At 38.2% G+C, this 13663-nt stretch overlaps 1 protein-coding gene across 1 annotated transcript in view; it reads right to left on the bottom strand.

Annotated features, from left to right (window-relative positions):
• Positions 1-13663, bottom strand: part of LOC105829244 — a 17120-nt gene extending 3457 nt beyond the window's left edge. Inside the window, exons 1-4 of the mRNA XM_036292281.1 lie at positions 13162-13663; positions 2189-2446; positions 1486-1622; positions 557-1001 (exon numbers count right to left, since the gene is read on the bottom strand). Of these exons, the coding sequence (XP_036148174.1) occupies positions 557-1001; positions 1486-1622; positions 2189-2446; positions 13162-13194 (873 nt within the window). The 5' untranslated portion in view covers positions 13195-13663. The remainder of the gene's footprint in view (positions 1-556; positions 1002-1485; positions 1623-2188; positions 2447-13161) is intronic.

Below are 13663 nucleotides of genomic sequence, written 5' to 3'. Positions count from 1 at the left end.
CACAGATGAACTCTTTTGCCCAGCGTTTTATTTAAATAAAAATTCCATTTTCTGCTCTATAATAATTAAGACATAGCTGAGACAATCATATAAAAAAAAAAAAAAATTCTGGACTATTTTACAGTTATACGAAATTTAGTTACAAAATATATATTCTTTATAAAGTTCCAGAATTAGCGCAAAAGAAAATAATTAGAAAACTATAAATTCTTTCTCAAATAATGCATTGCGCTCTTGCTACAATAACGTAACTTAAAAATGATCGTCTTTACTTATTTGCAAAAAAAAAAACAAGACTTCTGACTGAAAATTTACTGTACTGAGTGAAAAGCTAATAAAACTTTTCCTTTACAATACCAATGCATCAAGTCGTTGCACTGAAATCACATTTAAAAGCGAAATTTGCATTGTCACAGCGAATAAGCGACAGCTAAGACAACGAAGACAAAAAAAACGAATCATCCGGATGAAATATTCTGAGATATTATCGGATGAGATATCGCGGGGGTCCACGACGTATGGAATATAACGAATGGAAATCGCGTTAGTCGCTTACCGGCTGGCAGTCCTGCGGTTCCATGCAGGCCTTTATCTGCGAGTGGATCCAGAGGGTGGAGCGCTCCCTCATCGAGCTCAGTAGGAAGGCCTCGAAGTCGAGGAAGACCTCGTTCTTGCGCTCGCGGTACCTCGCCGGCTGGTGCGGGATGATGGACGCGAAATCGCGATTCCTGCAGCCGTCCTTGACGAGCACGACGCTACCGGGGGCATGGGGCTGATCGGGGTCGGGGCTGACCGTCACCTCTAGCAGCTTGATGTAGCCCCAGGCGCTGTCCGGGCTGATGCGGGCGCGCAGCTGCAGCTTCGTGCCGATCGGCACCGCTTGATCGACCGTCTGCGAATTATCGGACACGTTGCCGGTCGCCTCGCGGTAAAGGGCCACCTCGTACTCGAGCCGGCCGGGCGTCTCCTCCACCACCCCGGACACCCTCGCGCCGTGCGGACTGAAACGATTAACCCTTTAAAGCAGACGCGCGTCGCCGCTTCAGCGCGTTGCGTTCTCTCTTGCTGCGTGTCGTGTATCTGTTTATCATTAATTCTATATACTTTTTTGGCACGAGTTCCCTCTCATTTAAAGAGAAAATATGTTTCTTTTAACATTGCGAACGATTCATTTGTGTATTATTATCTATTTCGTGTCGCGGAAAGATGTAAGTATTCTCGGCACTTGTCGTGAAATATCACGATTATTCGTTCAGGTAAACGATAAAAAACCACGTTCCAGACTTCTCCCTCTCTGCCCCCCTCTTGTCTACATCGCTATATCACGAAGTATAATTAAATAAGCGAATAATTATACTTCGAAACCGTTTCCCCGAGGTAGGAACTCGCGCAGGCAGAAATGCCGCTCCACGTGGTGTGGCGGAAATAATGCTCATCTATTACCTCGCGAGATTTTCGAGGAGATAGATGCGCCGTGTGACTTACAAAGTGCCAGCGAAACCGGCGGCCTTGTGCCGCAGCAGCGTCGGCTCGGGCGGTCGGCACATCAGGATCAGCTCCTGGTCGGCCAGCATCACCACGCCGGGGAAGGCCGGGAACCACACTCGCAGGTGGATGAATCCCTGGTAGATACCATTTCCCATCGTGACAATGAATAAGTTCTTCCGCGCGCTCGAGATTACTCGAGACTCTCCTTTCGCGAGTTTATGTACGCGGTGTAAGTTCTTTTTCTTTTTCTTTTTTTTTTACATCGGGACTCTCTCGGGCAGGGGTGTCTCGCGCGGTTGCCGCGCGAATATAGAGCGTTTACTGCAGCGAAGCGCGGAATTGGGCGAGCGGAGAGTACAGTTAAACTTCGGCCGTTAGCCATCTCGAAAATATTATAACGGCATCCCGACGCGATCCGATCGGACGCACGAGGCGTCTCGCCGGCGTCCGCGATAGCGGCGGCACCCGAGAGTGAATCAATTGCGAATTAGAATCGCTATCGGACCGATCGGCACGAAGGCCCCGGTTCATGTTTGTGCCGCGTCAGCTACAAACCCCCCGAGGGAGGACGATGAGGAGGAGTGCGAGCGACGCGTCATCGTCCCGAGATCTCTTCTCCCTTTTCCCCCTCCCCCCCCCCCCGCTCCCCCGTAAAAATCGCGTTCCGCGTAACTCGCTCTCGTATCGCTCGATGACTCACGTTTCTCTTGAGGATGCCGCATCGGGAGAAGTCAGTCACCTTCAGGAAGTAGTTATCCTCCTGCGGATCGTTCGGGTCCGGCCTGATCTGACAGTGAATGTCGGCGAGCGGATTCGCCGATCTGTCGTCCGCGAAGAGCGGCGTGCCTCTGAAGCCGACCGGCCTTTTGATCTTGGCTGTCAGGAGATCGGCCGCCGAACCCGCGCCGCTGCACTGAATGTCCGAGACCTCGTAATCCTGGGCAACGGCGGCGGCGACCTGAAACGAGCGGAGCCGTTGGTTGCGGCCGATGATGAATACCCCGCGAGATGCGGATAGGGCGGCGCGCCGTGAAAGATTTCAGGGCTCGCGCGCGCCGCCGTTTCTTTTGCGGTTTCTTTTCTCTTCTCTTTTCGAAACTGCCGGGCGCGATTATTATTCCGTCGTCCCCGAAGCACCGTTTAATAACACTTCTCACAGTCGCCTTCCGTCGCGGCGGAAAGGCGAGCGAAAAGGATTTTTTTTTCTTAATCGACGAAATATAGATACTTTTCTTGTACCGTTCGCCAGAGATGGGAAGAATGTAGCTGGCGAAGATAAAGTTTCCTTTTCAATTTATAAAAATTAAAAAGAATCGTGAAAATTAATATATATACATATAAATATGTCAATCCGAAGATAAGAAGTGTGAAACGCGACTCTTTTTTTTAATTTTACGAATTGGACTGTCCAGACAATTATCAACAAGTTTTTGATGTAGAAAAACAGTTTTATTGCTACGCGGAAAGAATTTCAAATTAAAGTCAAAATGTCGTGATTGTTTTTCGAAAGCTTTTTTTTTTTTAAAAAAAAGGAATATAATTGAGATATTTTTCATATATAGAAATTTTTTTCTGAAAAAAAAAAAAATGCGCACGATTCGCAGCGTTGATTTCCCACGACTCACGATTTCCCACCCGATTCTTTAATATCTTTGCATTTTCGGGAATACGTGTTTTCTTTTTTTTCTTTTCTTTAAGATCGGAATTCACATCGGAGAATTTACTTTATTCGATTGTGCGCCATTATTTTGCCCTAAATACGTGGGCTTGTCTTAATGATTGTAATTGGAAGGGAAAGATTTGTAAGCGGGGTGCGCCAGAACGTCCCGCGCTGCATTCTAATCGAATAAAACTGTTTCACGTTTTGTCGCAGGTTTCCCGTCTCGTTGAATTTGTCGTTACAAATTGGTCCATTTGATCTGGGAACAACATTTTAGAAGCGCACCGGTACGTTTTGTAAATAGTTAGTTACCTCCCAGTGCTCGATGACGTTGGAACGATTTTGCAGCAGGCAGGTCTCGAGTAAATAGTACCGTATGATAAGTACAGAGCAGTACGATAACGTACGCGTAACGCGTTCGGCTCGTAAACAAGGAATCACGAATTACGGAGTGTGCTCGCATAAATAGCGGCTAAAACATAACAACCGTATTGTTCTATATAACTGTTAGGCAGCCAACATCTCTTTTTATTTTTCTTTTCACGGCAATTTACTGCCGTTCAGTCGCGCTCGCGGCAGCTATAGCGGATCGCGCATTATTTTCAATTTTTACCAGATTTACTTTCTACTTAAAAACCCCGTTTGCCCTCGTTTACCCAAAATTGCATAAACACTTTAATCGATTTGAATTTCTTTCCGCGAGAGCGGCGTGGATACGGGGTCAGGAGTACAAGCTGAATCGGCGTATGAAACGTTCCGAGGGCGAATTGCCTATTTAAATCTAAGAGAGAGAGGTATATTCGCCATTAAAGGAAAACATAACGAGATATAGCAGCCGTTTCTGAATTGAATATCATTGCAAATGGAAGCTTTCTTTGTGAATTATGTTTTGGAAAGACGTTCAAATATATAACTTTACATTTCTTTGTAATTTCTAATTCATATTTGTCTTTCTAATTAACTTTTAACCTGATATTAAAAATTTTATTATAATTAGAGTAAAAATTAATTGTAAGGCAAGATATGAATAAAATAATTAAAGTTATATTTATTATTTTTAATATTATAACTTTTTATAATATATTAACAATTAAATTTTACGTATTCTGTAAGATGCACTAGATTTAAATTTAAATTTAATTAACACTTGTCTGATCCATCGCGATTTATCTTCAGCTAGCTTATACTAAAAGAGTGGCGATAATTTTGTACACAATAGACAGTTATCGATTTTATCGCTGGTATATAACATCGCGTTTATTCAAGAGTTTCAATTATTTCACTTTAAACTCCCAGCATACCGGCACGAGCAATACGAATGTGCGAATAATTATTTCCCTTTAATCGCCTCTTTATTGGTACTTTATATGTATTGCGCGAGCTGCCTCGGTCGTTTGCCTTGCATAAGGTGCAAAATATAGAATGGAGTACACGTTTATTATACTTCCGGGGGTCCTCCTCGCCCCCAGTGCGCGATACAATAAAAGCGATTAAGCGTCCAATTAATCTTACCTTACGATACCCGGGGACGTTCCGCCTTTCGTCGCGCGACGCGCGCCGTTAATTATCGCCGTGAAAAGGACCTTCCCGGTGACGACCACGGTGCCTACGATGTTTACAACGTCCTTACGTTACCATTGGCAAGGAACAAGGTGACCAGCACGCGACCAGAACCGAGAACCCACTTCGATACGGTTAACGGTGTAAGGAAACGCTCTGGTGACCGCGTAAGATATTCGTTATGTGCACCATACACATTATATATTACATGAACGCCTGCCGTACATTGCCCGTGCTCATCGTACGGGTCACGGTAGGCCGTATTTTTCGAGATCGCTTGCTTCGCAATCATACCGTGGATATCAGATCGGTCTATAGTAAGCGCATCCGCATTTACCACGTAGGCGTGTTCGCCGTCGATCGGTTTCCGTGACGCGTATGAATTAAAAGGATTGCCAACTCGAAGCGACAAATTGCTGACGATGCGATTACACGTAGAAAAACAACAGCAAGAATTTGTATGTGGTAGCTGAATTTCAGTTGTATTATATAGCGAAAATTTAGTTATCACAAACCAATTTTGGCTACTGTAACTAAATTTTGTTAACCCCTTTTTTCCGTGCAAGCACGTGTATTATTGATTAAAAACCACGATAAAGCCACGTTTTATTGTTGTTTCATAGCTCCACAAATATGCATTGATTTATATATTCATTATTGATACATAATAATTGTTAGAATTATTTATAAATAACACAGAATTATTTATTGAGATAACTAAAAAAAAATTAATTTTAATGTTTTCTAATTACGCTACTAAAAATAAAAATACATAATTGTTTAAGAAAGAAGACAATTTTATTATAATAATTAATCAAGGCAGCTTTACAATATATATTATTGAATAATTTAATAAATTTAATAATTAACTGTTATTATTTAATAAAACTTTTTTTGATGACATTTCTCGCAAAATATATTTCAACAGATATGTTTAAAAGATCTAAGAATATAAAACAAATATGAAATTATATTGACTATAAAAATACTTTTTACTTTATACTTTACTTGAATTACCCAAAATAAAAAAATAAATTTATAATAGTAGATAAAAAATATTTATGTGCTACTAGACTTTATAAATTCATAGACTGTTATAGTAAATCGTTAAATTCGTAGATACATAGCTCAAACCGTAGATCGCTAGATTTGTGAATCACAATATCCGCAAATCCATAGATCTATAGATGTGCAAATTGCTTTCACATGGGTAAATTCGCGAAAATTGTTAGTATCTTTAAAGCTACAAATTGTTGGAATCGCAGATCAACTAATCTCTTGATAGTTCTTTAAATTTATAAACACTCTTATTTCCATAAGATTTGTTTAATGATAATAATTTATCTTTATTCATAAGCTTACAAAAATAGTGATTTATATCATAAAACAATTTGTCAACCTGCAATTTCAGTATTCTCTCTTTTTCTTCTTGTCAAAATGTTTTCGAATACTTTTACATAAATAAAAAGTCTCAGAAAGCATTATGAATATTCTTGAAGTCGTTTAAAATCATCTTCTAATTTTGAAAACATTTTATAGAACTAAAAAAATATGTGTATGTCTTTAAGATATATGTTTCATGTCTAATTTATGATGTCTTCAAGACATTATTTAAAGATGTGTTATTTGGAATTGATTTTAGACATGTATAATTTTAGTTAGTAATACAATTAGATAGATATACCTGTAATACAATTATATACATATACCTGTATATATATATATATATATATATATATATATACTTGATAAATCGCATTAATGCAATTAAAGAATTTCTTACAAAAACAAAACAAGATTTTTTTTTAAATCTAGGCTGTAATTATTTTTATTCCAGTTATTCTTTATTAATAGTTATATCGTGAACAATTTTTTTCCAACAAAAATCGAGCAGAAAATAGGAAATATAAATTTTACACATACATACACACAAGTAGCACATATAAAATTTCTGCAAGAACCGAACGAGTTCAAATGTTTTTTTTAATTGGTTCTCAAAATATTAATTAAAATCTACAACTTCATTTCCATATTTATCATATGTTCGGAGAAAAATTATCACGTTTCTACGGTTTGAAGATGAGAAGTTTTTTGTTTCCTGAAAATTTAATTATTTGAAATTGTTTTTGTATAGGAAATCCTTCAACTTTAATTAATTATAATTTAAAGAATTTTCTCCATTTCCAATATTTTCCATATTTCCAAGACTTCTGGAAATGAAATTTTTAACGATAACAGGTATCAATGCTTTAATTAATATCTTAAATTTCAAGTTAATTTTCATATGTGTGATTACATTCAGTTTTTAGTCAGATAATTACAATCTCTAATTTTAACGTGACTATTGTCCACGTCTATTCTAATTACATATCTATTATCTTTTATCTATTATCTTTTAAGATAAGATTCGATTACGTCTGCAAATTTAAATTCTAATAATACTCTTAATAATCATTCATTTTTATTTCATAATATGTAATAAAAATTGTTATAAGTATGTTACGCCGATTAGGCTTCTCTAAAATCTTTTTAATTAAGATAACTATAACATCCTTATTGTATCCTTTCAATTAATGGATTAGTGTTGTTTTGCACTTCATAGTTTTTGTCGCATTTGAAACGTGTGACAAAGCTCCTGTTACATATGCTAATAAAATTAAAACTACCGGAATTAATGATAATCCGTGCAGGTGTTTTGCGACGTGAAAATATCAACGACCGAGTTAAGGAGCATGCTTGCGCTGCAAATTTACATTTGCACTTTCGCATTTGTCAAATTTGCGATGCTCATTTCGTTTGAGGTAACGTTTCTCTCAAACTGAAAAATGCCTTTGATTTAAAATTCATTAAAGACGAAACGTAACGTGCGGATTACAAGAGCAGTAAAAACATTTTCTCTTTCTCTCTATTTTTTTAAGGACTGAAAGATCTGTAATGAAGGAGATTAATCCTTACTTTTCAACTTAATCCTAACTTTGGAAAATCAATTACAGACTTTAAAGCCTCGTAAAGAATATGTTTTAATGAAAAATGTTTATTTAATGATAATGTTGAAGATTCGCAAACTTTTTATAAATTAAACTTTGGTTTTAGTCTATAACATAATTTTATATGTACATTAAGAATCTTAAAGAATGACTTTCTTATTTTCAAAAGTTGAGTTTGAAGTCAAAATCTGTAAACTTATTTTAATTGAACCATAAACTTAGTTTGATTTGGGCAAAACAAAACAATTTAATTAATTAAAATTCTTTGTATTTTGCTATTTTTTTTTCAATCTCTTTCGTTAGTATGGAAATTACCTTAGTAAAGCGGAAATAAACGACGATTTATAAAGACGATTTAGCTTATTCTATTAATTGAATGTCGAGAATGCAAATGCAGAATATCTAAGTAAAGCGATCGACGATTGTTGGCCGTCAATATTCGGAAACTCCTCGTGATGCCAGGCACAGTCAATATTCCTAATGGCTTGGGCAACAAGCAACTCGTTTCGAGCAAAATATTTAGGTGTCGAGCGTCCGGTCGCGCGTATGTCTTTCAACGAGAAACTTTTATCGAAACGCTGTTTTCCCGATAAACTTGGCTCCGAAATTGGTAGAAATTGTGCGAACCTCGTTCGAGTAATTACGCGTGTCGCTATTACGTCGTTGCGACGTAGTTTGAGAAATTTGCAAGACGAAGGCAGGGGAGACTGGCTTTAAATTAAACCAAGAGCCGAGTGATTAATAGTGATAAATTAAAATGCGAACTCCCCGGATTTTTGCGCATTAATGGCTATCGCGGACTGTTTCTTTGATACCATCGTAATTCTCCCGGGACGCTACAAAATTTTACAGTTACTTAATGCAAATGGGTCAGATGCATAAATATTTTAGCATCTCTTCCTTATTGCGTAAGAGTTACCGAATTAAGAAAATTAAGAAGGAATAATATAAGATTATACGATCATATGTAATCATAATGTAAAAATATATAATATATTATATATGTGTTACATATTACACAAATTTTAAACACATTTGTATTTTTAATTGTGAAACACTTAATACTTTCGGATGTTTCTTTGAATTCAAATTAAGAGATTGCCATAAAAATTCCATCGTCGGAATTTCTTTTATGGCGGTCTCTTAAAGCTGTGGGCTTCTGGGACAAATTACGTTACATACGTTCAAATATCATATACATTAACGGTTTTAAACCCAAGCGATTGATAAAGAGTAAATATACATACGCGACTAGAATTTTGTTTTGCATCGAGAGGTGAGCAAATGTAACGGGAAAGGATAGAATATAGCTCGAAATCTGCCACGCGAAACGAAACGGCTACGATTGGCCAGGCAGAGTCGGACAGTCCCCGGCCTTTTATTTCGGTCTCATTCGAGGAGAACCGCAAATCTTCTCTTTATGACTTCATAAATCCTTTTTTTTTTTCCTTAATGCCAGTTCAACACCGCGGCTCGTTCATCCACGACATTGGTGTCGCTCTTGCCGGTATAATTTGGTACAGTTAAATCTTTCGATGCGCGAGATGCGAACTTATCCGCCAAATAAACCGCCAAGACGGCCTGGAATTTGGTGAGATAAAGGCACGTTAATTAAAGGCTGTAAAACGTAAAACACAGTACCAATGTGTTACCATATTGAAGAATTTTATAGCGGCCAAGGAGGAGAGAGAGAGAGAGAGAGAGAAAGATGGATGAAAAAATAAACTATAGAAAATTAAGATAAACCTGCGAAGTAACTGAGAAGTAACTGTACTTAACGATAATAAAATTGTTGCGTATTGAATGGTTCATTGAGAGATAAATCATTTCTCGGAACGGAGCCCAACCATAAAAGTTTGATTTTACTAGAAAAACAAGTACTTGAGATATGATAGAATATAATAAGATAATATTTGGAATATATACGTTTAATATTTGTAGTGTTTTTTATCATGCAAATTAGTATGAAATTAATTCCAAAATTAGTGTAAGAAAATTGTCAAATATCATTTTTTTAGAGATCTCATCTTCATGAAAAAGTTATCATATGGCAAATAGTACGTTAATTTCATTGATAAGGTTTACATTATAGTGCAAAGGCGAATAAAGATAACAATATTTTTCTTTATATTGCAAAAAACCAATAAAAAAAAAACATCTAAAATTAAACTTATTCATGGAAAATCAAGATTAAGTTTTAATAGATGTTTCTTTTTATTCGTCTACTAGTCTCAACATGAATAAATTTATATTCAAGAACTTATTAAAATACTCATCAACAAATTAGCATGCAAAAAGCGTGGTGATTTCTTAGCTATGTATGTGGTACACGTTATTTTATAGATTACACGTATATGTAGTTTTAACACCGGTTTCGAATAGCTTATTTAGAGGAACAAGATACTCTCGGTGGTTTGGTGTGGCCATGAGAGGTAGAGTGATGGAATGAAATTCGATGTTTCTGATCGGTTTTCACTCGAGCCTTCGATACAGAGAGCATCACACTCAATTCTTTAGGTCGCTACTAATTCTTATTGCAAAAATAAATATTGTAGAAATAAGGCAAAATTCTCTGCATACTTTCTCCAGAAGAACAGATATTTTTCGGAAGCAATATGTGTTGAGATTTGCACACTTTTAACACCGTAATAATTAATTCATCGGGTATTCAATCGTCGGTATAAACGTTATATCATCGACATCTTCGCGTTGCCAAACCCGATCGGATTATACGCATAATTAGAATTTTAATCACCTATAAACGGATTAATTTCGGCTCTAATTTAAACTTTAAATCGAACGTATTCTAATTAAATTTCGCGTTAAACTTTGCGACGGGGAAATTGTGTTTTCGGTAAACGCGCGGACTCGACGACGTGGGAATAAATAAACATTCGTGCATAATATTTCGACGAATCCATTATAAAGACCTTTTTTTTTTTTCGTTCGCCGGCGCACGTTGTTACGCGATGTTGCATGTAATGCAGGTATATTGGAAAGAGTGACCGCGCGATCACGTACACGAGCCGTTTACACGAAGGAATTATTACGATATACATAATCCTCTCGATACTTTCGCGTGCACGTGTGCGTTAAAGTATTCCGACATATCGCGCTTCACGGGCGAAATTAGTCGCCGCACGCGGCACATCGCGGGGAGGGGGATGTCCGACACAATTCAATTATTTCGTCATTTGGGGAAGCCATTAATATTTCAAATGTATCAAATGTACGTATCGGTCCGGCCGTGCGATTCGCTTTAAATTACCCGTTATCGTATTTCGTCGCCTCGAATGTCACGTATTAATGGGGTGCATTTTTAATTATCCTCGGGGAAACTGCGACACGTACCATTCGCGTGCAAATCGCGCGTGTACAACCCTTTCTTCCTCCCCTCCCTATCCGCGCGCGACGTGACGTTTAGAGAATTAAAGTGAATCGATGGGCGCGTCCGACAGCGCGTTATTTTCGACGCGGCATGATTTAATGGCGTAATATAGAAATACATCGCAGAGTTTTTTGCAAAATGGAGCACGGCGAGCGTGGGATTCGTCCCAGTTAAAATGAAAACCGATCATTTCTTTAGCACAAAATATCTTCGAGGCCGCGAGCAGTGGCCTCTTTCGCCAACGGAAATTAATTGAGATTGTCATTATCGGCAGACATTTCAAAATTGCAATGGGATATCGCGTAAAAAAAAAAGAGAAGATAACAAGTTTGACGGGAACAAATAAATAGGGAAACTGAGTTGAGGGTTGCAAGGAATGTAATTAAATGTTACTGAAGATGAAGCTGATAACTAATGTAAAATCTTTCTTACAGTGTTAACTATGTATATAGTGCCGAATTATACCCCCAGTTATTCGAGTTATTTTTAATATTATTCTTGTAGGTTGTCATTACTTCTATAAAATGTGTCGTTAATTTAACTAAAACAATTAATGGAATTAAACAATTTAATTAAAAAAATATTAAATTTGACTCAAATTTATTATTTACTAAGTAAACAAATTTCAACATACGTAGAAGTTGAGAAGAAAAATAACAAATTGTTATTTAACTCAAGAAATTGGTTTAAATATTTCTTTAATATTTGTTGTTAACATTGTATACAGTGTCCCATTTCAGTAAAGTCAAGTTTTGTCAACTGAATCGCGAATCTTGTAATACATTCGCAATCATCCGTGAATTTCACGCGGTATTTTCAGTGCTTTTCTTTTTATATTAAAAAGATTGCGTGTCGCGGTCGACAGGAGTCAATAGAAGAGATCAGTGGCAAGTCCCTCGATAAAAGCAACATTTTCCAAACATCGCGTAGATTCATCGCGTGACAAACTGTCATCACGCGATGTCAAACGAATCTCTGGCGCCGCGCGACAAACATAAGTCAACCAAGAACGGATGATATGGAAATCTAGCGGTCGTCCATCATCCACGATCGACCCGATTTATCCGCGGGAGTCGTCCAAAAACCGTCCTTCATCATCGAAGGTTACAGGGGTTGCCTCGATATTCAAATCGGATGGCAAGAGAGAAAGCGAGACAAAGCAAAAATCCTCGACTGGGGATCTAGATTTTTAACCGAGAGGTTCTAAATTTCACATTTTTTTCCACTCACTTTGAAAAATTGAAAAGTTAGTTTAATCTGCTTCGATACGATTTTGAGCTAAATTTAAGAGAGCGTGGGGAAAAGCTGGTTTTAAATAGATAAAACTAAAATTGGATGATTTACTTTAAAACCTAAGAGAGGGGGAAGGAATAAAACTTGGATTTACTTTCGTAAATTCTTAAAAAAAACGGAATTTGCACCGAGCCCTTCGTGCGCCTCATGATGAATTTATGTAAAGGCAGTAGCGGAACGGTGCAAATCAAATAACGAGTGACTTGCTACTTCAAAGAAAACCTGCGAAGCTTCAGTATCACTGATGCGCACTTTCAAAGTACATTAAATAAATAAATAAGTATAGGTTTAATATATTACACACACAACGTATAAATTTTATACATATTATATATAATAAATATAGTGATTTTTTATTTTTACTTCTTTGAAGTTATACTAATTTTAAATTATTGCCAGATCGTTTTTAAACAATAATGAGAAGCGTTACACAACTTTAGTGAGAATTTTATTTAGTTCTACTTTGTTCTATAGTTTACAGAGCTAATTAAAGCAAATATGTCAAGACCAATCAATTTGGACTCAAGTTTCTAAACAAGAAATCAGAAACTCCGTTTCACCTTTCAATGAAATGCCTTGCAATTTATCTGACAGGTTTTCAAAACTTCTTTCTCTTACCAACAACGGAGAAGTAAAGAGAGAAAGAGAGAAAAAAAAGAGAGAACGGAAGTCGGTGCGGAAATCGTATAACCGGCGTCGAAAATCTTTTACTTCCATCTCCGATGAAGGTATTCGTGACGTTTTCAACGCGATTATCTCCGGCACCGGTCTCCGAATAGACTCACCGTGCAAAATCCAGCGATCAGGACTCTCCACATGACGTTGCTATTTGTCTCTTTCTCACGCGTCGTTCACTTCCCCTCGTTAACTCGAGAGAAACTGTTTACCAGACACTCGAGGGCACTCTTTCGAATCGGAGGACACGCCGCCGGCGAAGAGGGATGCAATTTTGACGAAGACCCTCGACGGACTGAAGGCGCGTGCACCGAGCCGGGGACTCCTTTCCCCCGGTGCACCGTCCAGGCACACCGGGGTACACCGTCGGGACCCGAGCGAGAAGGGGCCGCGGCGCTGGTTGGAAGCCGGGGAAGCCGAGAGAACCACCGGCCCCGTCCGGAGTACTGTTAATGCATGCTCGCTGCCTCCACTAACAACCATCCTCGGCTTCGTGCCGCTCGCGCGCGCTCGTCCAGCGAACGGCCTCGAACGAACACCGCGAACTTCTTCATCTGCCTTCGGGGGGGGGGGGGGGGGCGCCCGAGGATTTGACCCCGAGAGTGACCAGAC

Source organism: Monomorium pharaonis, chromosome 9 (assembly GCF_013373865.1).
Source record: "Monomorium pharaonis isolate MP-MQ-018 chromosome 9, ASM1337386v2, whole genome shotgun sequence".
In the NCBI taxonomy this organism is placed as follows: domain Eukaryota; kingdom Metazoa; phylum Arthropoda; class Insecta; order Hymenoptera; family Formicidae; genus Monomorium; species Monomorium pharaonis.
The sequence above is the reverse complement of the archived record's forward strand: the minus strand, read 5'-3'. Positions and strand labels throughout refer to the sequence as shown.